The following is a 27,101-nucleotide window of genomic DNA, read 5'->3' on the forward strand; positions in this document are numbered from 1 at the left end:
CATGATGGGCATCAACGAACTCGTAAAGGACGAACGATGCATGATAATTGAAGCTGCAGAAGCTACAGAAGCTATGGGGGCTATATAGATGCCATAGGAGCCATGGCAGCGGAATCCGCCCCGACGACAGACTCTCGCGCATTTCATGCCAAAATTTATGGCTCCCTATCTGCCAACTGGGCCCCCAGCCACCCATCGAAACCACCTTCCAGGCACCCGAAAAACCACCCATCTAGTCGAGTGCCGCCAAGTAGTTGGGCAGTTTTTGAACGCTGCTCTTGTTTTTTGCTGGCTTTTTTCTTTTTGAGCCAGTCTTGGCGTTTTTATTGCCGGCAATTAAGTTAATAGGCAATAAAGCTTCTGGATTTTCCAGGGGGGGCCAATGGCTGTAGTAGTAGCAGATGCAGATTCATATCCAGCTGCAGGCCCAAGTCCCCTACTCCACTCCACTCCACTCTCATCTCTTTGGCGAATCAATGTATTTTAGTGGATCTGCGAGATGCAGTGCAGTCCACTACCAAATTAACTTCTTGCGCTCGCTTTTATTGGTCTGTGGCGATTGCCATCGCATCCGGGCTGTTGATTGTTTTCCAACTATCTGAATAACATTTTCGTAGAAATTTATTTGCTGCTTACTTGGCTACTCGACTTGGTTCGCGGGAAGTAAATCAATCGCTGGTGGGTCTTCTACTGAGTTCAGGCGTTTTTCCATTGCAAGCTGAAAGAGTTTTTCCTTTCACAATTTGTTGTGAATTTAGATTTGAACAACTATATAAGGGATTGGGTAAATATTACAAAATCAAAGATAACATTACAAGCTCAGAAATTTATATAAAATTTGTATAGGCTTTGTAAAAAGTTGAATAAGTTGCGCTTTAACATTAAAATTTCAATCAGTTTTTTTCGAAAGCTTTATTGCCAAACAAGTTTTTTTAAAAACCGGTTTGAAAGGCAAATATTTCATCACCACAAAAAATGTTTTAGGGATTTTGGTAATTTTAAAGGGATAAAAAGGGATGGAAAAATAAAATATTTGTCCGTCAAAGAAATGCAAAAAAAATCTTTTGGGGATTATTTACAAAAAGGGATAAAATGGGAATGGTAAATAAAATATTTTGCCATGAAGGAAATGCATAAATAAATATTTAGGGCATTTTGGAAATTAAAAAGGGATAAAAGGGGAGTAGAAAATAAAATATTTAACCATTAAAACAATTATAAATGTGAATGCCATTCGCTGTTCGTGTCGCTGTTGCGTTTACCTCTTATTTTGTGCCGTCCACTGATCGCTCTCCCATTTCCATTTCCGTTTCCGTTTCGTTGCAGGCGAGCATCCGGCGGCCATGCACACGGGCAACAACAATAACTCCACGGCGTCCCAGCCGCCGGTCCTGCTGCCGCTGGTCCTGCTCACCTGCGGCACTCTGATGCTCCTGCAGCTGGTGGCCTGCTGCTCCGCCCTCGTCACCGCCGCCGCTGCCGCCCTCGTTCCAGACACGACCCCCGGTTTGCTAAGGATCACCCACCACCCCAGGAGCCCCTCCACCAAGGACACGGCCAGCGATGGACAACGAAGCACCAGGATCAGCCAGGATCTCCAGCGGGAGGAGGGGGATCTTTGCCGCAGAGGATTCGGGAGGAGCCCGGTCCTTGGGACATAGCTCTGCCAAGGATCGGGAACCGGAAACGCTGCCCAGTTGCCAACAGGAGTCGCATTTTAGGTTGATCCTCTTGCCCCCTCCTGCTCGCCCCTCTGCTCCATTAGATCCCATATTCCCTGGTTTTCAGTTTTCCCCTTCCGTTTCCATTTCCACTTTACCATTTCCGGTTTCCGGTTCGATCCCTGCTCTTGTCCCACCTGCGGGGCCCCCTTCTCTCCAACGCCCCTGGACTTTTGTGAGCGGGCTGGAGCGCTTATCCTGTTATCACTAAATTAAGTAGCCAGACTTGGCCCATGAAAACAAAATAAAAAAACATATATTTATCAGATTTTTCTAAAGCTAACCAAAGATAGATTATGCTGTGGGGTAAATGAAATGGAACCAAAAGTATGGATTCCAAAGAAAATTCAGATTGAAAAGATTATTGAAACGAAATAAGAGAGAGAGGTAAGCAGATGATTTCCGTAAATGGTTGGGTCAAGTTGGCCATGATTTTGGGGGCAGGTAAAAATAACTACATAAGCAAACAGCCACAGACACACACCTTGTAAATAAAGCAACTCACCTGGGATTTCTCTTCCATCGATAGGAAAATGGTAGAAGGAAATGTCGAGTTTATATATGAATTCATCTATTCAACTTTTATTTTCGATTCTTTCCAACTTTCACACACTCTCTCACACACACACACACCGACACATTCTCTAGTACAAGGATAAGCTATAGGTGTCTAAACATATTATAAATAAATAGCAGAGAGAAGTTTTGATGGGAAAACCCTTGCGATTTGAGGCAAGCCTAAGTATGATAAAGAATTTTTTTTGTAAAACTAGCATAAGTTCAAGACTATAGTAAAATGTAAGAGAAATGAAAGGGAGTGAAGAAAAAAAGTAGCTAAAACGGATGGATGAGGGCTAGGATTAGCGATTGATTGTTGGATTAAATGTGTACATATAAAGCAAATCAGCATAATTAGTCTATGGATTTTTTTTTTGTTTTTTTGCCTACTCCCATATATCAGATCAGAATAATCTCTACCTACATATAGGGCATTTTTGATGTGTTTAGGGCCTAAGCGATATTAATTATTGTTGTATGTTTGACAAAGCGAAACGAAAATGAAAATGAAAATGCCATTGAGAGCAGATATTGAAATAGAGAACTAAACAACTATCCAATAAAGCGTATTGCTAATTCAACTCGAGTATTTAAGTGTCTCTCTCTATCTATCTCTATCTCTCTCTATTTCTCTATAACTCTCTAACTGACTCTCTCTCTAAAGCAAAAACCAATAAAAAAGAAAAAAGAACAGTCACAGACACATAAAATAACTTTAAAAGTAACTTTAAGCCAAGCTAGTGGACAGATAGAGAAACACTGGAATACAGAAACAGAATCAGAAATCCGCGATCCCACCCCAGAGAAAGGGTCTAACCCTATCCCAATCCCAGCCCCTAGAAATCCGGTGACCCATGCACTGGAAACTTCTCATACGTTTTCGCTCCAAATGAAAAACAAAAGATAATATTCAGAATACTCTCCATACTAAACGTAATTATATGGATATGAATACGAATACGATGGTACCACTTAGTATGCATAACTATAATGAAGAGGATGAAGGAACAGGAAACGAAAACCAAAAAAGGATATATTTTATGAATGTGATGACGTTTAGCAAATTAAAGCAAAAAAAAGTATATGGAAAGCCCCAAAATAAAGACCAAAACATTCAGAGAAAATCATGAAAATCAAGAAGAACCCCCGCGAATCTTTTCGATAAAAGTGTGTTGAATGTTGCAAAGCTCCTTTCAAAGGCCAATAAGTCCAGTCCAAGGATCAATATCAGAATCAACCCTATAAAAATCCCAATCCCAGACATAATTCAAGTTACAAAGCCAGAGCTGCAACCGCATTTCAAGTTAATGTATTTGTAAATGTATCTGCCAGTATTTTGATTTTCCTCTCCATCTATCCGCATGCACTAGTCTAAGCAAAACTTAAAAAGAGTGTTTAAATGTTTATAAGCAAATTGAATGTAATTCAATATCAAACCGAAACCAGAACTTAAATAGAGAAAAAGCAAATAGCAAAATGAAAAATGAAAAAAAAATAATTAAATGAATAAAAAAGAAACGACAACAATTTCTATGTATAAAATAAGGTGAAATAAAGTCCATGTTGCAGATGCTAAACCTATGAATATATGGTATATTGTAATTGAATGAAACCGATATAAATATGTAAATGATAAGCGATAATTAAAAATGTGTTGACCCCATTATTATGTTCGTTCGATATGTGTATATTAATTTTATGGAGCTCTTTTTTTCGTTGTTTCCTTTTCTTTGTGTGTCTTTTTTTTAAGCCTTTTTTTAAACATTTTTTTTTGTGTTGTTTTTGTGGTAGAGTTAATTAAAGGAAAAAGTAAACAGAAAGTGCGTGGAGAGCAAAAACAATTTTAAAGTAAATATGTTAAATACAATTTTAAGCATAAACAATGGCGTCAAAAGCAAACAATTTTAATGTGGTTAAATAAGAAAAATGCCGAATTCAATGGAAAATATGTGTGTTGTTCCAATTGAAACGGGACACTTTGAAATATTACAATTCATAATAACTATAATTACGGAAAGGGTAAGAAAATGGGATCCTACCATCAAGTGGAACAAAAGTAAAGGATTAAATTGCATAGGTTTAAGAACAGATTAACGAAGGTAATTACCACACTCATACACATACACAGCAGACACACAAAGATACACAAACACAGATACATATACACAGACATTCAGAACCATGCAATTTGAACCGAAAAACGAGAGATTCGATCACAAAAACCAAATATGAATTCAATAAAAGTGTAAAAAAAACAAAAAAAAACTCAAACGCTGCATTTTCAATTCGAAGCTCGAACAATGGTCCTGTCACCCAGATGTGAACACTTTGTGACCGTTTTGTGGCCATTTCCCTTCCAATTGGGAATCGGAATTCCATGCGCCAGCCTTTAATTTGATAGCTCGCAAATTTGTTGACACATCCAATCGAATTCACCCAGCATTAGAGTGTTGGTGGAGAAACTGGTGTGGAAAAAATATTAAATGAAAACTATACGTTTGGTGTATAATTTATGCATACGCCGTTTTTTTCATCCAGCTGTTGATGATGTGCAATTAAAAGTACATGGTGTGTGTGCATGCATAAAATGATGTCAACTAGGCAATTAAGTTATGGCAGCCTGGCCCAGGTGTTAAAATTGCTACCAAATCGATTAGCACTCGGCACGAAATGGGAGAAGGTGGAAATATGGGTGGAAAATTTAACTTTCAGATTGGTAGTTTACTCCAAAGAAGTGGTACGAGAAAAGAAAGTAAGTAAGTTAATATAACAGTCGAAGACCCGCGTTTTCATACTACCGACAATAACAGGAAATTTAGGTGTTATTATTGGGTTCCTCAGCTGAAAATGAATTGGTGGTGCAATCGTTTCCTTAATATATGAAAAAGGGTTTGTTTTTATTTAACGAGCTTGCCAGCTTTGTTGTTCCAGAACATTTAAATCTTTCAGCTTAAAGTCGCTCCCATAGAAATCCGATTGTCCACTCCATTTTGATTTATTGTAATTAATATTTAATTTACTAGGTGGCTTCGATTGCCCAACCGCTGTCTCCATCTCTTTCTCTGCCCCTCTATCTGTCTCTGTCTGCGATCGCATTGAATGTTTTATTTGATTTAATTTCGCACTGTCAGCTATGATTGCACTGCACTTTTTTGCCATTTTATTTGTCTTCGCTCGCTGTGGGGCTTTTCCTTTATTTCATTTATTTAATTTTGCATTTTTGCAGGACTTTTGCATATTGCCTTGTTTTTTGTAGTTAAATTAATTTGCATAATGCATGACGCTTTTGAATCATGGACGACATGGACATGAAAGTAGCCGCCTCATCCACATTCACTCTGCTTAACTTTCCATTCGCCATTGCAACAACCGACCTTCCGAAATCGATGTAAATGCAAATGGCCATAAATTACGACTGCCCCCTTTGTCTCGGAATATTAACTTAATTAGTTGAACGTTATTCCCCTCCTCCCTCCGGCGCTCCACGCACTTTTATTTGCGAATTTAATCGCAATTTTATTAAATGTTTTCATAATGAGACAGAGCCGGAGACTGTCCCTATATGAAATATTAATAATAATATCCCAGATCAATGATTGCACATGGATCGGCTGGGACGGCGATGGAAATCGTTGTCATTGTCTGACAGTTTTCATTAAGGGCCTTAACGTCCGTCCTCAAAAGCGAGGCAGAGGAGCCATGGACATCCGGCCAAACAATGCCAGAGACATCGGATAATGCGGCTCCGGCTTTGTGCAGCTCATTTTGATTGCATTCTGGCCCGACTGAAAGCCATCTGATTGTGCCAGTAACCGGGCAAAAGTCCCTGTCCCATTCCTCGGGATAAGTCAAGTCCGGACTGCAGAGGAATCCCCTGGGATGACCCGCCAAAAACTTAATTGGGCCTTCATTGGGGAATGGTAAAAGGACAAAAAGGACAGCTTGTACAAAAGGAGGAGAGTCTCAAAAAATAAAATAAAATTACCAAAGAGTTATTCTAATATTCGATTTATTTGTGAGCGAAGTGAGCTTAAAATGGTTTGTTTAAAATGAATTTTTGCCTATAATGCGATGCATTATAATTACACCAGTTTACAAAAGAAAATTGATGAAATACGCCTTTCAGGAAACCTTTGTTTTCCGGTAAGATACATCTCCCTGATTAAGAAAAGGGCACTTAAAATTTTTTCTATGGTACCAATTTTTTTTAAAGTGTAAAAAACGTTTTTTGCACTTTTTTATTTTATAACTTGAGTTGTGATAAACCGAATTCGGTCATTAAGGACTCATTTTACAGGTAATAGAATGCCCTTTAACTTTCTTATACACATCATTAAGTTCCATTCATTAGTTCAAAAGCTACACTTCGTCAAAGTTGAAAAATTTGGAAAAAAATCAAAAACGCTGGCATAAATGGCTTCTTTAAAAATACACGCGTAAAAACCGAAATTAGTTTTATGTTTTTTTCTTGATGGCTGAACCATAACGGAGAATATGCGCCATAGATCACGACAATCCGTTGGTAAATCGATTTTTAACAGATTTTTAAACGTATATACCCAAGTTCATTATTCGGGAGCAGCGGCCGTTAAACGTTATTTTAAATTTTCAGTGTTGGGGAACGTAAGAATTTGGTGCAAGTTGTTATGCATAACGTCAGTTTCTTTGCTATAGCGCTGGGCAAGCTAAAGAGTATGCGATTGCAGTTACGAGGAAATCATTTTCATATATTTTTAGCAAGGAAACTGACGTTATGCATAACAACTTGCACCAAATTCTTACGTTCCCCAACACTGAAAATTTAAAATAACGTTTAACGGCCGCTGCTCCCGAATAATGAACTTGGGTATATACGTTTAAAAATCTGTTAAAAATCGATTTACCAACGGATTGTCGTGATCTATGGCGCATATTCTCCGTTATGGTTCAGCCATCAAGAAAAAAACATAAAACTAATTTCGGTTTTTACGCGTGTATTTTTAAAGAAGCCATTTATGCCAGCGTTTTTGATTTTTTTCCAAATTTTTCAACTTTGACGAAGTGTAGCTTTTGAACTAATGAATGGAACTTAATGATGTGTATAAGAAAGTTAAAGGGCATTCTATTACCTGTAAAATGAGTCCTTAATGACCGAATTCGGTTTATCACAACTCAAGTTATAAAATAAAAAAGTGCAAAAAACGTTTTTTACACTTTAAAAAAAATTGGTACCATAGAAAAAATTTTAAGTGCCCTTTTCTTAATCAGGGAGATGTATCTTACCGGAAAACAAAGGTTTCCTGAAAGGCGTATTTCATCAATTTTTTTTTGTAAACTGGTGTTATTTAAGTTTTGCCTCTGATAATATGGCCATTTTATATTATTTTCGTATTATTAATTCATTTAAAAAATAATCAATTTTAAAATAGTTTTCATATTTTATAAGATATAATTTTCTTTAATTTAAAAATTGCAGCTTCATGTTAAGTAAGTTAATTTATTATAGGTTGGGGATCATTTTACAAAAAAAGCATGAATATGCTGGACTTCTTCTGGGCATAATAAAGCAGAGGTACGGAGATGTTTTAAGTTGTCCCCTTAATTAATTACAGTTGAGGACTTTTTGCATTTAAGCCTTTCATTTACTTTTCATACAACCTCGTGGGCCGAACATTTTGTTTCGCAACTAACCTTTCTGTGCAGGGTTGAACAAAGAAAGTCCTTTGTGCCGATATTCCCCCCCAAAACTTGTCCCATGCAGCTGCTATCTGCTTAGTCCGCTCAACCCGCGAATATCCTGCCATTCCTAAAAAACATCCGAACACCGCCCATGCCATTGTCCATTTGTCGTTGCTTTTTATATTATTTACGCTCGTTTAATTTTTCGCATGCTTTCTTTATTCGACGCGCTCAAGTATTTTAACAAATTTTACAACTTTTTAAGCGGGTCTAAGCGACTACGGCCACCTGTCACTGCCTACCTCCCCCTACCTCAAGGGTCCTTTTGGCTCCCCCCAAAGGACATTTGGCCTTGGCTTCTGGTGGCGAGTCCTTTTTTCAAAGGACGAACGGAGAGGCGGCCTGCTTAAACGTTTTGTCGAGCATATTTGTTGGCCATAAATTAACACGCCGCTCTCGCCTGTTTAATCTTTTTATGGCCCCGCCTAGACCACGCCCCCATTAAGCCGGTCCAAAAATTTAATAATTTGCTCAACATTAACCACTTGGCGGCCTCTTGTTGTCCTTGGGCTTTCGCCCTGTTGTTGTCAACGTTCCGTTTCCACTTTTTCCCCTTTCCTGTTCGCTACTAATTATAAGGGGATTATTTGCTTATCCCTCGAGGTCGTCGAATTGGTGGGGGGGGGGGGGGGGGAGGGTTGGACGTCGGCATAAATTCACCGTCGGCAGGTGGGTGGTTCCTCTCATTGTCCGCTGTCCCAGCTGTAAATTAACCGCTTTTCCAACGCCCAACCCACTCGTTCATCCACTCAAGTCCTCCATAAATTCCCAATTAAAAGGTGTAATAAGCGTTTGTTCCGCTTCGGCTATGAATAACATTTTGGGCCTGGGAACAGTGGAACAGGAACCCCCTCCCCACCCATTCATTTCAACTCACTTGTCAGCAGCTGCGACTTTGTAATGCAATTGCAATAAAACAAACTACAAAATGGCCGGCGGGGCGAAAAGAAAAGCCCACGGGAATCACAAAAATGGGTGGGCATGATGGCAGCTAAGAAAGGTGGCTTTGCGCACAGTGGGCCAAAGTGCGGTTTTGCGGGGGCAAAAGTGTCAGCAAAGATATCTTCGCAAGGACAGCCTTAAGTTATCACAGTCTGCAGACAAAGAATCAGCGATGCTGAGTCCACTAAGTAAATGAAAGAGTGATGGACTCAAAGAAGGGGTAAGTAAAAGCAGATGGGATAATAGAAATCAGAGAACTTTAGAGATGATAAAGAAGAGAAAAGAAATCCTTAGTGATTTGATATTGCTATTAGAGTTAACTGAAAGTATAAGTCTTCTAAGATGTTTAAAGAAATGTTACAGGGTACATATTCAATACTAAAATCTTTTTTTTTTGAGGATTTTAAAGGCTTTTAAAGGGAACGATCTTGTTTTGGGCTTATATAATGTATAACAACTTGTTTCTAATTGTAAATGCTCTATATAGTATACATATATCGTACCATTACTATATTAAATGTAGCTTATTAAAGAGTATTGAAACGATTGTTAGGTATGTTGTACCATTTTTCAGCAAAAGCTTAGAGATCCTTTTCCACTGTGCCCTTGTGACCTGAGGGCAATTAAAAGCGGGTTCGAAGTTCAGAGCGAGTCACAAATTATATGCGCATTTAATGAAGTGTGCCGGGCACACAAACACACATTTCACACATGCGACTACGTGCAGTCATTAAACAGCCAACAGCCAACACCCAGGCGCCCAACCACCCATTCTCACCTGTTCCCCCCGGTCAAAGGTCACGCGCTGGCCGGGCCAAAAGGTCACTTAAACAAAATGAAATGAATAAATGCATGAGGCAAACTCCACATTCCACACCCACCACTCATCTTGAGAATCGGGGGAATGGGTATAGGAAATAGGAGGACCTGCTCCATCGAATGGCCAACTAAACGGTTTGTAATGGACGCCTTGGCTGCCGGGATTGAAACTTAATTGCAAAAATTTTAACAAACACTCGCAGCAATAACAATAATTTTAACCGACTGCAGTGGGTGGACAATGGAGAGCTTTCCCGTTTGGCCAGGAGTCAAGATTTATGCGCCACAGACTGAAATTAGAAAAGCTTTCCTTGCCGCTCCGTGTGTCCTTGTTCTTTTTTTTTTTTTTTTGGCCAGCAGTAAACAAGGCTGGGCCACGCCCCCCTCCCCCCTGAAAAAAAGGGGCGGGGGGAGTGGCGTTGGCCAATGCCCATTAGTTGTTGCTGGTCGCCTTTGCCGCGGCGACAAGTGCACTTTATTAGCGCTTTTCATTTCGCTCCTTCGAAGCCTCCTAGTGTCCTGCTGTTCAGGGCTTACATTTTTTTTTTTTGCCTTCCTTGGAGCGAGCCATTTGGCATAAATGCGTTCATTAAAGGCACATTGACACGGTGCCTCAGTGGGTCAGCAAAAAAGGACTCGAAGCGAGGGGGATCCTATCCTTGGGCAGCACTTACGCCATGTTAGCCCAGTTATTGATGTTATTTACCAGTGCTGGAATCCGCATTTTGTGTCTACTTTCAACCTTTCAAAGAACTATTTATAGGGAAAAAATAAAGTTAAAATGGGGAATATTTCTTGTTAGATGTTCTGTGCTAAAAACGTTTCTACTATCATTTCTTCCTAATCACATTTTCTTACTAGGTATTTCGGAAAACTGGACCACAGCCTTGATTCTTGTTTTAAGATCATGTTCTACATGATTTCTCAGTTTATAAGCCACTTTAAACCTAGCATAAAACTGAGATAAGGACTAGAAAGGGAAATTTGATTTTTGTTAACAAGAGCCTTGCGTTATTCAGTAATATTTTCTGTTCCTATGCTGCAACAGCAGGATGCCAGAAAATGTGGCCCATCTACGCCCCTGGAGAAGTGGTGTAATCGGTCAAAGGGTCCAAATGAGCCGGACTCTCCTTGTGTGGCCCCAAGCTCCTTGTTCTTTGGTGCAGCGGACGCCTTGACCTGTTATTTATGCTGACCGCAGTCACGTCCTGGCTAAGTGCTCATGTGTGTCCCTTCGTTCCTGCGTCCTTCGTCCTTTGAACCCCTTCTCCTGAGCCACCACCCTGGTGTATTTGTGTCGACATTTGCCGTGGCATTTATAAAATTGTGCATAATTTAAGCTCAGCAGTTGCGGGCTTCCATTCGCCAAGCAAAGCAGCAGAAGCCCAGCCAAACCAGAGTACCGACCACATGAATAATGGTTCCCGTGGAGCCAGCTAGAGGATAATATAGAGAGGGTGCACTGTGAAAATAAGTTCAAAACATGCTCACTGTTGTTAAAAGGCATAAGAGAAATCGGAATACGAAAATCGTTGAGATAAAAAATGAAAAATATGGAAAAAAATTAAAAAATTTGCAGGTTAGAATGCCAATCGATTGGAAATTAAGCAACGAGCTCAGCGAGGTATGACATTCATTCTGACTTATACTTTTGTTTTGGCAGCCAAAAAACTGAATTTTTATGTCCAAAAATAGGGTTCAAATTTTTGACATTTGTTTTCGCTTTTTCCATCGTAGCTCGGCCAAATTAAGGCGTACAGCTAAAAGACCGACTGTTTTGAGCAGCTTGCTTAAAATGCTAACGATCCTCATCATTTTTAGGAAAATTTATTTTTTGACCAATTTTCTCATTTTTTGTAGGGGTTGCATAGCCTTTTTTCGAAAAATGGCAAAAAATGAAAAATTTTCAGGTTAGAATGCCAATCGATTGGAAATTAAGCAACGAGTTCAGCGAGGTATGACATTCCTCATTCTGACAAATACTTTTGGTTTGGCAGCCAAAAAACTGAATTTTTATGTCGAAAAAAAGGGTTCAAATTTTTGTCAAAAATACAAAACTCATATTTTTGTCAAAAATGCGAAATTTTTTTTCGCTTTTTCCATCGTAGCTCAGCCAAATTAAGGCGTACAGCTAAAAGACCGACTGTTTTGAGCAGCTTGCTTAAAATGCTAACGATCCTCATCATTTTTAGGAAAATTTATTTTTTGACCAATTTTCTCATTTTTTGTAGGGGTTGCATCGCTTTTTTTCGAAAAATGGCAAAAAATGAAAAAATTTCAGGTTAGAATGCCAAACGATTGGAAATTAAGCAACGAGCTCAGCGAGGTATGACATTCTTCGTTCTGACGAATACTTTTGGTTTGGCAGCCAAAAAACTGAATTTTTATGTCGAAAAAAAGGGTTCAAATTTTTGTCAAAAATACAAAACTCATATTTTTGTCAAAAATGCGAAATTTTTTTTCGCTTTTTCCATCGTAGCTCGGCCAAATTAAGGCGTACAGCTAAAAGACCGACTGTTTTGAGCAGCTTGCTTAAAATGCTAACGATCCTCATCATTTTTAGGAAAATTTATTTTTTGACCAATTTTCTCATTTTTTGTAGGGGTTGCATCGCTTTTTTTCGAAAAATGGCAAAAAATGAAAAAATTTCAGGTTAGAATGCCAAACGATTGGAAATTAAGCAACGAGCTCAGCCAGGTATGACATTCCTCGCTCTGACGAATACTTTTGTTTTGGAGGCCAAAAAACCGCATTTTTTTGTCGAAAAAAAGGGTTCAAATTTTTGTCAAAAATACAAAACTCATATTTTTGTCAAAAATGCGAAATTTTTTTTCGTTTTTTCCATCGTAGCTCAGCCAAATTAAGGCGTACAGCTAAAAGACCGACTGTTTTGAGCAGCCTGCTTAAAATGCTAACGATCCTCATAATTTTTAGCCAATTTTATTTTTTGACCAATTTTAACATTTTTTATAGGGGTTGCATCGTTTTTTTTCGAAAAATGGCAAAAAATGAAAAATTTTCAGGTTAGAATGCCAATCGATTGGAAATTAAGCAACGAGTTCAGCGAGGTATGACATTCCACATTCTGACAAATACTTTTGGTTTGGCAGCCAAAAAACTGAATTTTTATGTCGAAAAAAAGGGTTCAAATTTTTGTCAAAAATACAAAACTCATATTTTTGTCAAAAATGCGAAATTTTTTTTCGCTTTTTCCATCGTAGCTCAGCCAAATTAAGGCGTACAGCTAAAAGACCGACTGTTTTGAGCAGCTTGCTTAAAATGCTAACGATCCTCATCATTTTTAGGAAAATTTATTTTTTGACCAATTTTCTCATTTTTTGTAGGGGTTGCATCGCTTTTTTTCGAAAAATGGCAAAAAAAGAAAAATTTTCAGGTTAGAATGCCAATCGATTGGAAATTAAGCAACGAGTTCAGCGAGGTATGACATTCCTCATTCTGACAAATACTTTTGGTTTGGCAGCCAAAAAACTGAATTTTTAAGTCGAAAAAAAAGGGTTCAAATTTTTGTCAAAAATACAAAACTCATATTTTTGTCAAAAATGCGAAATTTTTTTTCGCTTTTTCCATCGTAGCTCAGCCAAATTAAGGCGTACAGCTAAAAGACCGACTGTTTTGAGCAGCTTGCTTAAAATGCTAACGATCCTCATCATTTTTAGGAAAATTTATTTTTTGACCAATTTTCTCATTTTTTGTAGGGGTTGCATCACTTTTTTTCGAAAAATGGCAAAAAATGAAAAATTTTCAGGTTAGAATGCCAATCGATTGCAAATTAAGCAACGAGTTCAGCGAGGTATGACATTCCTCATTCTGACAAATACTTTTGGTTTGGCAGCCAAAAAACTGAATTTTTATGTCGAAAAAAAGGGTTCAAATTTTTGTCAAAAATACAAAACTCATATTTTTGTCAAAAATGCGAAATTTTTTTTCGCTTTTTCCATCGTAGCTCGGCCAAATTAAGGCGTACAGCTAAAAGACCGACTGTTTTGAGCAGCTTGCTTAAAATGCTAACGATCCTCATCATTTTTAGGAAAATTTATTTTTTGACCAATTTTCTCATTTTTTGTAGGGGTTGCATCGCTTTTTTTCGAAAAATGGCAAAAAATGAAAAATTTTCAGGTTAGAATGCCAATCGATTGGAAATTAAGAAACGAGTTCAGCGAGGTATGACATTCCTCATTCTGACAAATACTTTTGGTTTGGCAGCCAAAAAACTGAATTTTTATGTCGAAAAAAAGGGTTCAAATTTTTGTCAAAAATACAAAACTCATATTTTTGTCAAAAATGCGAAATTTTTTTTCGCTTTTTCCATCGTAGCTCTGCCAAATTAAGGCGTTCAGCTAAAATACCGACTGTTTTGAGCAGCTTGCTTAAAATGCTAACGATCCTCATCATTTTTAGCCAATTTTATTTTTTGACCAATTTTATCATTTTTTATAGGGATTGCATCGCTTTTTTTCGAAAAATGGCAAAAAATGAAAAATTTTCAGTTTAGAATGCCAATCGATTGGAAATTAAGCAACGAGTTCAGCGAGGTATGACATTCCTCATTCTGACAAATACTTTTGGTTTAGCAGCCAAAAAACTGAATTTTTATGTCGAAAAAAAGGGTTCAAATTTTTGTCAAAAATACAAAACTCATATTTTTGTCAAAAATGCGAAATTTTTTTTCGCTTTTTCCATCGTAGCTCTGCCAAATTAAGGCGTACAGCTAAAATACCGACTGTTTTGAGCAGCTTGCTTAAAATGCTAACGATCCTCATCATTTTTAGCCAATTTTATTTTTTGACCAATTTTATCATTTTTTATAGGGGTTGCATCGCTTTTTTTCGAAAAATGACAAAAAATGAAAAATTTTCAGGTTAGAATGCCAATCGATTGGAAATTAAGCAACGAGTTCAGCGAGGTATGACATTCCTCATTCTGACAAATACTTTTGGTTTGGCAGCCAAAAAACTGAATTTTTATGTCGAAAAAAAGGGTTCAAATTTTTGTCAAAAATACAAAACTCATATTTTTGTCAAAAATGCGAAATTTTTTTTCGCTTTTTCCATCGTAGCTCGGCTAAATTAAGGCGTACAGCTAAAAGACCGACTGTTTTGAGCAGCTTGCTTAAAATGCTAACGATCCTCATCATTTTTAGAAAAATTTATTTTTTGACCAATTTTCTCATTTTTTGTAGGGGTTGCATCGCTTTTTTTCGAAAAATGGCAAAAAATGAAAAATTTTCAGGTTAGAATGCCAATCGAATGGAAATTAAGCAACGAGCTCAGCCAGGTATGACATTCCTCGTTCTGACGAATACTTTTGTTTTGGCAGCCAAAAAACCGCATTTTTTTGTCGAAAAAAAGGGTTCAAATTTTTGTCAAAAATACAAAACGCATATTTTTGTCAAAAATGCGAAATTTTTTTTCGGTAGTTACATCGTAGCTTAGCCAAATTAAGGCGTACAGCTAAAAGACCGACTGTTTTGAGCAGCTTGCTTAAAATGCTAACGATCCTCATCATTTTTAGAAAAATTTATTTTTTGACCAATTTTCTCATTTTTTGCATCGCTTTTTTTCGAAAAATGGCAAAAAATTAAAAATTTTCAGGTTAGAATGCCAATCGATTGGAAATTAAGCAACGAGCTCAGCCAGGTATGACATTCCTCGTTCTGACGAATACTTTTGGTTTGGCAGCCAAAAAACGGAATTCAGGGACAGAAAAGAAATTCTTAAGATTTAAAACTCAGCAATGTATGACATTCTTTATTCTGATTTTATTTGACACTATGGCGACCAAAACACAGAATTTTTGTTGCGAAAAACTGACATTCAGATCAAGGAGTACACCTGGAAGACTGACATTAAAATTTTTTAAAGTAATATTTAAAGCTCCTGGAAATTAACAGACCACTTATTTACTCCTGCAACTCAATTTGAATTACAATGCATTGAGTTTTTATAAATAGATGGCGAAATAAATAAATGATCTGATTTTGCTGATTAATTTTTCCTGTGTGGCTACAAGCCTCACGTCTCCGCGTTGCAGTTGCAGCTGCGCCGGCGACATTAGGATGGGGTTGAAAAATGGTGAGGAGGGGGTTGGGGGCGGAAGGACGCCGCCAACACGGCAACTTGAAAAGCATAATGAAGGATAATGAGTTCTTGATTAGTACAAAGTGGAAAATTGTGTATTTTTGCCCTGTCGCGCAGTGCGTATAAGCTTTGGCCCATCAGACGGGGAAAGTCCTGCCCGCCGCCCAGTGGAAAACCACCAGCCCCCCACAGCAGGCACCAATTAACTGTAATTAGGGTTGCCCCGTTTTCTGCGTGACCAGTGCAAACAAACACCATCATTCGCCAAAGTAGGCGGACCATCTGCCCGATAGCTTTGCCCCGCCAAAAAAAAAAATGGCCAAGAAACCGATCCAAGCCTTGTAGATACCCGTAAAAAAGACCAATGCATTGGCACTGGGTAAATACCTAAGTGCAGGACCAACAACACATTGCATTCTGATGCCCGATACCCGCATTTTCCAGCTACCGTTCGTATTCGTGCTGCGTATACGTAATGCGTATTACGTATACGCCGTGTAAACAGGACGGCAGCCGCTTTAAAAACACCGCATGGTAAATAAGAATCCAGAGAGAGAGGGGGGCAAAAAACGCCACAATAAAATGCTGAAAAATCAACACCATTTTCAGCACTCTTTCCTTTTATGCCTGCTGTTGTTCTTTTTATTTTTATTTTACCACTCGCTGGGTCTGGTTTCGACCAGCCCTCCATAGTTTTATGTTGCCGGAAGTTGTTGTTATACTCTTAAGCCAAGGGGTAATGTGACAGTAGACCGGGTCATAAAAACAGGTGAGCATCTAAAAAACAAAACAGAAACCCATTAGTGGTTGGAGCACATTTAATGTCAATTATTTGAACAAGAATTAAAATACACTTGAAAAACTTATATAATAATTATAATTATTCAAGCCAAATATTTTTTAACACAATATACCGAGTGCAGTATCAGCAATTATACAAGCCAATATTAAAATGAAACTTTAATATATTATTTTACCATTTTACCAAGCGAATAAAATTTTAAAAAAAATTTCAGGGCATACAAAAAGCGTTGCCACGTAGAATAACTCTTCAATTTGCTCTCTTTTATATGGATTGATTTTCTTGGCTGGATTTTTGTTGGATTTCCGCATTCGCATGCAAATCGACGATTAATCAAAATACCACTTTCCCCCAATTGTTGCTGCAAATTACATTTTTCGCGTTTTTCGCTGACTGAAATGACAAATTTACACAATTGGCAGCCGATCAGGCATTGGCTTCAACGAATGGCGATGGCGATGGCGATGGCAATGGCAATGGCCATGGCGAAAGTCAAATTGCGAAAGTTAATGGAAATAAGTGAGAATCGAGCGAAGCCACAGCGAAAATACGTGCTACAACTTGTCCACTGTGGGTCCCTCTGAATTTCCATTGAAAGTATCTCGGCGGAGCCTGGCCGCTGGTTTAATAAGAATTATTCGGGCGATTGACATTCGGATGGTTAAGTTTACGAGGATTAATTTGTGGGTCTGGTACAGAAGAGTCTGGTAAGCGCTGGGATCACTGCTGTGAGTTCTATCTAAGATGTTTGAATTTTGGAGACCTAAGACTTATGTACTTGTAGCTAGAATATTCTAAACTTTAGACTGATGGATAATTAAAACCGTTGTAAGACCGAGTCTTAATACTTTCCCTCCCAGAATTGCATGCAATTGCCCTGAACTTTCTCCGAAAGATAGGACCATCCACTCCCTCTCACAGCCATTTTAGGTGCTGCTCATTTTGACTTTTTAATAACATTAATTAAAAGTGCGCAAACTGAATGAAAGCGCTGCCAGCGGCCCCTTTTTTCCCGCCCACTCCGTCCATGAACCACCCATTGGCCTCCGTCCGTCGGTCTGTCCGTCCGTTTGTCCGTTTGTCCGCTTGTCCGTCTATCATTCCGTCCGTCCGACGAGCCTTCCGTCCGCCATTCCCTTCGACGCCTTGGCAAACAAAGGTAGCGGCTACGTGGACGCAAATGGGGCAAAAATGAAGTAGAAGTCAGAACATGCACTGAGAAAAATACTTTGTAATATTGATTTTGAGTATTGATTGAATACTGAAGCTTATCATACAGCTTGAAATTGAATAACCTTCTAAAATAATGCTTTTTCCTGAGTCTACATTTTAATAATACTTCTTTGGTGACTTTGTCTAAATCAAGCGATTTCTTGAACCATTCCCAGTACATTTTTCTGCCAGTGCAGGTGAATGAAACGAAATCAGTAGCAAGGCGAGTCCAGGTTCTGGCCCGAACTGAAGCAACCAAATATTAATGAATGGGCAAATAAAGCGGCGAGAGCTTCAGCACCTAACCACCCAACGAACCACCCATTTGGGGCACCCTTTTTGGGGGCGGAACCCAGCCCTAGAAAGCGGGCACGTCTTTCATGCCTTTTTCCCTCGGTTATATAACGGTATAAATTTCTAGTTAATTAATCACCTTTCGCTTTGTTTATGGCTAATTTAATTAATTTTATGTCTTTTATTGTTTCTTGTTGCTCTTTGGAAGGCCCAAGTCGGCAAGTCCATTGCTCTGCGGATGCGGATGTGGAGGCGGATACGGATGCGGATGCGGATGCCATGGAATTGAATTGAAATTGGCAAAGGAATCGGAATTGAGCGTGAGAAAACTTGAACCCGAAATCATTTGAAACTCTGTTGAAGAATTATTTATTAATTAACCTTCCTGTGATAAGAGAAAAATGAAAAATTGGGAGGCAAACAATTTTTGACCTTCTTAAAGGAAGAATTATTAAAAAAGTTAGTACATATTTGGATTAGATACATTTTTAATATCAGTTACTCATCCGGCTTTCAAGTTATAGACTACAACTTATGTACCTAGAGTAGTTTTATAAAAAAGTTGTAGTTCTGTGAGTTAATCTGTCAAAATAATGTGCAAATCACTGCGATTGAATGTTTGTTTTACCTTGATACTTGTAAGTGCTCTATGAGAAGCTCTTTGTCGGCTGAAGACAGCCACGCCCCCTGCTCCGCCCCCTTCCCAATACCCAGTTCACAGTTCATTCACCTTGACCATTTTTGCATTTGCCATTGACTGGGGCTCTCCAACCTGAGATCTCGGATGACTTGCACTTCGAGGCAGCTTTCCTCCTCGAGTATCTTCGCTTTTTTTTCTGTATACATACATATTTATTTATTGTTTAAAGCATAAAATACAATACAATGCTATAATAAATTAATTATTTATTTTAAATAATTTTTATACACGAGCTGCGAGCATGAAAAGGCACTTTTCATGCGGCGGGGCAACGTCGAATCCGCATGCTTAGCTTCTTTGTTCTCTTTGTGTTTACTTATATGGTTTTTTTTTTTTAATAAAAAAATCTGTGGTGGATCCAATCCGATCCCCTCCTGCCCCCTGAACTTTCACTTTATGGCAACTGGGGGGACAGACTGGGGTTAGCTCTTAGTTGATGATGATGAGGCAGCAATAAATAGGTTCAAGCGGCGCTGATGAGTTCGATGCTAACTAGTGACTGACTAATGCTTGGCCTCCTCGTCGTTGACCACAATGGGTTCGATCTCCTTGACCTCGGCGGGGGTCTCCTCCTCGTTGTCGGGATTCTCGGGCAGCACACGCACCTCCACGCGATTGGAGGAGCTGCTGGCCTGCTCATGCTCATGCTCCTCGTTCTCCTCGTCATGGGCTTGATCCTGCTCCTGATCATGCTCATCGGAACGACTCTGGGCCTTGTGGTTCTGGGGCACATTCTGCTGACTGCCTGGCTGCTCGATGGCCGTGAGGATGGACTGCAGCAGACCCTGGGAGAGGATCTCCTCGTGGTTGGCATCGCCAGCGGAGACTCCGGGTGCATTGTTCAGGGATCCCCCGAACTGCACCTGGAAGTTCTGCGTGGGTTGTTGTCCATTCAGCTGGATGCTCTGCGATTTCTGGGCGGACAGCACATCGAGGCCATCCAAACCGGGCAGCTGGTGGGGATCAGTGCCATCGGGCAGGGCAGCCACTGAATTCTTCTGCGAGGCATAGCCGGTGTGGTCGTAGTCCAGGTCGTTGCCAGAGGGCGGAGGACCATAGCTGTCGCCGGGTCCACTGACCAGCTGCTGGGTGTGCTGCTCGGCCACTGGGATGCTCTGCGAGATGGCGTTGTAGGCTCCGGCGGAGGCGGCGGACACGCTGCCAAAGTGTTGCACCTGCTGCTGTTGCTGTTGCTGCTGCTGCTGCACCGTGTAGCCATTGCTGCTCACCAGATTGGGTCCATGTCCGCAGTCGTGGATGATGATGGGCTGCTGCTGCTGGAACTGCTGACCCTGCTGGAACTGCTGACCTTGCTGGAACTGCTGACCTTGCTGGAACTGCTGACCCTGCTGCAGATTGAAGCGAGGAGCCTGCTGTGGAAGGGGCAATCCCTGGGAGTGGAACTGCGATTCACTGTAGCTGTTCTCCGAGTGATGGTGGTGCTGCTGCTGCTGTTGCTGCTGGTAGAAAAGTGGTGGCGGTGGTGCGGAGGGCAGATACTGCTGGGAAGGTGGTGGCGGAGGTCCCAGAGGACGCACATTGGCCACTGGTGGCGGAGGAGGTGGCAGGTACTGGGGCTCAGGTGGTGGCGGTGGTCCCGGTGGTCCGAACTTGTTCTGGTGAATGAAGGAGGGTCCTGGTTGTGGGGCAGGCAGCTGCTGCTGCAGGATCACCTGGGGGGCAGACTGAGGCGGAGGAGGAGGTGGTGGCTGGTACAGAGCCTGCGGAGCGGGCAGTGGTGGAGGACCAGATCCGGCCAGGGGAATCTCATTGGCCGCAGGGGGAATGTAGGTGGCTGGCTGCTGCTGAGGCTTCACCCCAAATTGATCCAGATGCTGCACGGTGGCTCCAATGGATTCCAGCAGACCGGCGGGCACAGGTGGGCGATAGGCCACCGGCTTGTTGGGCTGACCGGCTCCATGCTGCGGGAAGGGTTGAGGATTTCCGGATGGAGGAGGACCATACTGGATGTTTACATTGGACTGGGAGTGGGAGTGAGAGTGGCTATTGCTGCTGCTGCTGGTGAGGGCGGCAAACTGGGGAGGTGGTGGTCCATAGTTGCCCTGAGGAGGCGGTGGTGGAGGTCCGTAGTTGCCACTGGGTGGAGGTCCATAGTTTCCACTGGGTGGTGGTGGAGGAGGTCCGTAGTTTCCACTTGGTGGAGGTGGTGGAGGTCCATAGTTTCCATTAGAAGATCCCGAGTGACCGATGGTCTGGTACTTCTGGGCGTGCACTGAGCCGGGGGCAAAGGAATCCGAGGGTGGCTTGGAGTACGAGTCATCCAGGGAGCCAATGGCGGCCTTAGAAAGATAATAAGATTAGAAAAGGTTAACCGGGAGTTGGGCACCAACTAACCTGCAGAGCTTCCGCTTCGATGGAGTTGCCTCCGGGTCCGGTGATCAGATGGGCTCCATCGCCGCCTCCTTGAAGGGCCACGGCCACCAGTTGCTCATCCGAGAGTCCGTCGATGATGCTACCGCCTCCGCTTCCAGAGCCTCCCACTCCTGCACCACCACTATACTGGGTTCCAAAGGATCCACCGTGTCCCTGGTTCACCTGGCTGTAGCCACCCTGAGTCTCGATGTGATTCTGCTCGACGTAGGCTCCAATGGGAGCCGGGATCGGTTTCCAGCCATCGCAAGCCGTGTGGAAGGGCGCCTGGGAGCCACTCACACTGTGCGTATGTCCCGAGGAGTCGATCTGGATCTGCACCTGCTTCACTGGTCCCGGGCCACTAGGTCCACTGGGTCCACTTGGTCCCGAGTGTCCTCCACCGTTGGTCAGGATGATCGTGGTGGCAGGTCCATTGCCGGGCAGGGCCACTGGTAGAGGTGGTGGACCATAGTTAGGGGGTGGGGCATCGAAGATCTGCTTGGGTGGCAGATTCAGTGGGCCGGAGGCAGGTGGTCCATAGGAGGTAGCCGGCTGGTGGGCGGGCTTGAAGAGGGGAGCGGCATGTGGCGAGGGCAGGAGCTGCGGCGGAGGTGGTGGACCATACTGTGGCTTGGGTGGTCCGTACTGAGGAGCCGGGCGGTGCTGGATCTTCAGTGGTGGGGGTGGACCGTACTGCGGTGGTGGTGGACCATACTGAGGTGCCGGTTTCGGGGGTGGACCATACTGGGGCGCTGGCTGGGGAGGTGGACCATACTGGGGTGCTGGTTTCGGCGGAGGTGGTCCGTACTGCTGGGCAGGCTTGTGCTGGATATGCGGAGGTCCGTAGAAAGGTTTGGGCACCCCAAAGTGGGTCTTGATCTGCTCATGCAGGGAGCTACCTCCTCCGCCACCTCCACCGCCTCCTCCTCCCAGGAAGTTAAGCTTGGGTGGACCGTATTTCAGGGCCGGAGGTCCGTACTCCCGGAAGGGAATCTGCTGGGGCACACCGTACTCCCGGTGGGGCACGTGCTGCTGCGGGGGCGGGGGTCCGTACTGGGGGGCAGGGCGTGGCGGCGGACCGTATGTGTCGAATCCCGCCTCGCGGCGCTTCACATCCTTGCCGTGCAACACCGCCTGGGCGGCGCAGAGGCAGCAGGCGACCAGCAGGGTCAAACGGAGCATCTGGAATGGATTGGATAATGTGGGTCAGTCATTTGTCAAGATGGCATCTGGAGTAGGAAATAGGAAAATAGCTGGCCCCGAGCGATTGGACCGGAAGTTAATCTCCTCCAGGGAAACCAAACATCCAGGGGGCATTACTCAAAAAATGAAGTCCATAGCTCTGGCATAAAATATTGTTAATCGCTCAAAAGCATATAAAAATTGTGGTTAAAATGGGAGATTTTTACAACACCAAGGAAATACTCTTTCTCTAAAAAATTAAATAATATTTGAATTATCTTTTTTAAGGTATTATAATGGGCAATGCCTTAAAATATAAATATATTTAAATACTTTAAACTGTATAAACGGGAAGGGTAGACTTTAACTACAAGCCCTTTAATTTAGGCCTTATATTGAATGTTTTCTATAATCCTCAACTGTTTTCTAAACCTTTTAAATTAAAGATATTTATAATAATTTCCCTAAGAGTGTACAAACCTCAGCTGTCTGAAGTTATGTTTACCATTTTTTTGAAATATAACAAATGATTGCGGCAGAAAGAGTTGTAATATGAGGGGTTAGTCGGCTAACCGACATCGTAATGTTTATTGAGTGGCATCCGCCCAAAGTGTCTCTAGTTGCCATCCATCTCCGGCCTTAACCCCCTGGCCCCTCGACCCAACCCCACCCCCTTAACCCCTTTTGGCCGCGTCTCATTTGTCAGCTGTCTCGGTGACCTTTTTGGCCGATGGCAACTTGTCAAGGCTTGTCAGGGGTCGCAGGTCACAGGTCCTGGGTTCATTCGCCATTCGCCCCCCAGCCAGGTGTCGTTTTCCGTGTGTGCGTGGGTCACCCAAACCCCTGCCCAAATATGTAACCATAATCTGCGCTAATTTGCAAACCTACGACCTGCCTCCATTTGCTCGACTGTCAACACTGTGCAACAAGGTAAAGTTAGAAATTAAAAAATAATTTGAAAAATAAGTTCACTTTAAATATAAGGCTCAGGTTGACCCTCAAAGATCGTTTAAAAATATTTTACAACTTCATGACCAATTATTTTAATTGCTTTGTTGGGAATTATAAGCCAACATCTTAAAAATCTAGATCTATTTATGGTAACTTGTATTACATCATATATGCTATTTCAAACTCTTAATAATAATTGTATAATTTTTATTACACAAAATAATAATAGTGCACTTTCGTGGTGACCTAAAAAACGATTTAACTTTAGTTTAAGCAAATACATGGCTAAATCTTCAGGTACCATCAATTATTTTGGCCAACGAGCAGGCGTTAATTGATCCATTTGGGCCAAGTTTGTTGTGTGGTGTAATTGGCATTGCGGTTGCCCAGAAAACGCTGGCGTATTACGCTCTAATTAAAACATAACCCGGCCGGACTGGCCATCATCGTTATTACCATTGTCATTATCATGGATGTGGCCGCTCATCATGATCATCAATAATTCAGCAGGCGAGTGGCGACTTCGTGTCAGCCAAATAAAAAAGCACAAAGCCAAAACAAAAGCACCGAAAATAACCATTGGCCAAGATGGATGGGGGCAAGAAAAGGGGGGGCATTTAATTGGTTTTATGTTTTACAACAAATGCTGCGGCAACAATGGCAAAAATAAGCCACTTAAAACGGGCCAGAAAGCAAATCTAAACGGCGCTTCTTTCAAAATTCCACGCACAACAAGCGATTTAGCCGGTAATGCCAATAAAAATGGCAAAAAGCACGCGGATCGACCGCAAAAGGTGACGAGGCTGGAATGCCCTTATATAAGAAAGTGATTGGAGTTATGCAAGAGGTGAAGGTATCAAAGATGAGTAAATGTTTTACTCAATGAATCACGGTTTTTGAAAACACAGCTCCATTATGCGGGACTTTTAATGGGGGAGTTATAAAAAAGCCAGGAAGTTGTATAACTAGGAAAATGATCTTTAATAGCTAGAAGGTATTTTCTATATAAGATGTAATGATCTTCTATTCAAAAATGTTCTATATAATTTCAATTGATCCTAAAAATCTCCTAAGATATCTTACATAACTTCCCGAGATAATAAATCCGAATTTAATAGAACCCAACCATCATCTGCAAGCCCAGCGTAATAGCCAAGTTATTATGCCATTTACTACGATCGCCTCGTCTCTTTTTCAAGATTGCATAATGCGGGGCAATCAGCAATCTTTGGAAATGGAAAAGTGCACCTCAATGGTCAGCGATGCGCATTGAATACGAGTATCACAATAAGCCACAAAATATGTTGTTACTTCTCTTCTTTTTTTGTGTTTTTTGGCCAGCGGCGGCGTTAAAATGTCATAAGCGGTCGAGGCGGAGAAGAAGATACAGAAAAAACGCCGAAATGGTAACTTTCACTTGGCTCCGGGTGTATCTCCATACGGCCATGTATCTGCGTATCTGTGAGGTTCGTTTCGTGGGGATGAGTAGGTGTCACAAATGTTGGCAGTGAAATTATGCGCCGCATAATGAAAATACATTATAAAAGAAATGGCAAACAATTAAAGGGGCTGCTGGTGTGGGCTTGGGCGGGGGTGATGTCTTCTTTTTTTTTTAGTTTTTTTTTAGAGAGATGAGGGGGCTTTCTGTGCCCATTGTCTGTGAGCCGTGTGAAGTGACCCGCATGTGGCCAGCACTTGCAACTCCATTCCATTGTGGATCTGTTTTTGGGATGGGTTTATTATGCCGGGTGTACGAGTCACTAAGCCAGTTGGTCGCATTCGTACAGTTAAGCTCAAGAAAATAGATCGCTATGATGATTTTATCCAGCGAATACAGCATGATATATAATATATTTTAGGATATTTAAGAAAGAATAAAATCGTAACCCTTTATAATATGTATTATGATATTTAAGATGGATTATAATCGTATACCCATCGGCAAGTTAACATGGGTTATTCGCATTACACAGATCTTACTAGTCACTCTTTTATAAAAAAAATATATTCAAAAGAATCAAATCAAATTGTGGAACACCCTTATATCCAAAATAAACTCAGACCCTTACCAAATTCACCCAATTTCCCCAAGTTAAACTAGGTTATTCGCAATTACCCAACCCATTACTTAGATCCCAGCTATTTGGGGCCCTAAATTTATCACCTGTCACTGGTCACTGTTCACTGGGGCGGTCACCACTTCAGTCACCGCTTTCTTTAGCCCGGCGTTCGATTTCTGTTCATTAGCATAGGCCACAAATATTTGTTATTGATGCTAAACAATTGACAACAAACGGCAGACAGCAAACAAATGAAAACCAGGCAACGGCAACGAAAAAAAAAAACTAAATAAAAATAAAACAGAAAAACAAATAAACAAACAGACGGGCCGGCAAAACTTTCACTCTCGCTGAGAAGACGTAAATTTAGTTCGAAGATGAAAACAGCAAAAGTTCAGCCAGGAAGCGATTCCGGGTTTTGGGAGGGGGGAGGGGCTCCAAAAAGGGTTGCCGGGGGAATTCGGGGCCCCAAGTTTTTGGCCACAGCTGCCTGTTCTGGCCCAAAAGTCGGGAATCGTAATCTACGTTAATTAAATTTACCCCACCAACGCCCCGCAGAAGCGGGCAAATGTGAATGCGAAATTATTTATGAATCAATTTCGATAATGAATAAATTATGTCTGGAGACAGGAGCTGCTAGCCCGTGGCCCCTGACCCCTGACCCCTGGCCTCCGGATTCAGGCAGCAAATGAATAATCTGGGCCAGGATTTGCCAAGAAATCCGGGTCCTGCATCAATTTTCGTTTAGAGTCCGGGCAACCCTCATCAATTAGCAGAGGTCGTGTGGCAAGGTCAAAGGGCAAGGCGCAGGCGTGCCCACCCAAAAATAATACCATTGCACGGGGAAAATAAAATATTGAGACTGATTTTATAAGTCAACTATTTTAGAGTCAACTTTTTAAATATAAATATTTCTTTTTCCATTGTTAAGAATTTCTATAAAAATCCAAAAACAACTTTTGGAAGTGGTATCCTTTTATCATTCTTCCCCGTGTATTCCGAATGTTGATCCTGATTTTATAAGACTTCATTTTATGGTCAACTATGGAAATATAAATATATTTTTCCTATTTGTTGATAGTTTTTCCTATAAAAAGGGCTCAACAAATCCCATTTTTTTAAAAGTAATGCCTTTAAATTATTTTCCCCCTTTTTTTAATTCTTTCTGTGTATTGGGATTTTTCCAAAGTTTTTGGGAAATCTATCTTTCCCAAAGGGGGCGGTTAACTTTTTCGCTGGCATTTCCCCCGAGTCACTTGGACTTTTCTCCTAATTGGGCTTGTGTTTGAGTTTCTTCCGTAATCCTTTGCACTCGAGTCCAATTAGGGAAACGATTCTTTACCATGCCAGCTGCTGGTGTGGGTTATCCTCGGCACAAGGCACTCGAAAAAAATTAAGATGATTCGATGCGATTCTTGATGGGCGGCACACTGCACTCAAAAGGATGCGGGACTTTTAAAAAAATTGAAAAAAAAATAATATACAAAACGCGGCACTCACGGAACGGATCGCGGGATCGGTTCGGAACGGTACGAATCGGTACGGATCGTTTGGGATCTTGGATCTTAGATCTCGAGATGCGGTTTTCGGTTTTTGGAGATCTGGGATCTCTCGACAACGGATCGGCGACGGCGACCGCTGCTTGTCAGTCGCGAGTTTAAAATGCTGCCG

General features: G+C 41.4%; 2 protein-coding genes across 5 annotated transcripts in view; one reads left to right on the plus strand and one right to left on the minus strand.

Moving 5' to 3' along the window:
* dpr8 (defective proboscis extension response 8) overlaps positions 1-2,359 on the plus strand; it is a 167,620-nt gene extending 165,261 nt beyond the window's left edge. For 2 of the 3 annotated variants that reach the window (XM_017070101.4, XM_065867796.2), the window contains exon 9: positions 1,327-2,359. In XM_017070101.4, the coding sequence (XP_016925590.2) occupies positions 1,327-1,661 (335 nt within the window). In that variant the 3' untranslated portion in view covers positions 1,662-2,359. The remainder of the gene's footprint in view (positions 1-1,326) is intronic. The other variant, XM_036820549.3, reaches the window with a different exon arrangement.
* Positions 2,360-19,048: 16,689 nt separating this feature from the next.
* Positions 19,049-27,101, minus strand: LOC108006570 (uncharacterized). Of its 2 annotated transcripts, XM_070997516.1 has the most exons (4): positions 26,773-27,101; positions 21,220-22,419; positions 20,210-21,164; positions 19,049-20,173 (listed from the first exon to the last, which is right to left on the minus strand). In XM_070997516.1, exons 1-4 carry the CDS (start codon positions 26,773-26,775, stop codon positions 19,368-19,370), a joined length of 2,964 nt encoding a protein of 987 aa, XP_070853617.1. In that variant the 5' UTR covers positions 26,776-27,101; the 3' UTR covers positions 19,049-19,367. The 2 variants fall into 2 exon arrangements, with proteins under 2 accessions (XP_070853617.1, XP_036676589.2); XM_036820694.3 differs by having other exon boundaries at positions 19,050-21,164.

The sequence above is a fragment of the Drosophila suzukii genome, chromosome X (assembly GCF_043229965.1).
Source record: "Drosophila suzukii chromosome X, CBGP_Dsuzu_IsoJpt1.0, whole genome shotgun sequence".
Taxonomy (NCBI): Eukaryota; Metazoa; Arthropoda; class Insecta; order Diptera; family Drosophilidae; genus Drosophila; species Drosophila suzukii.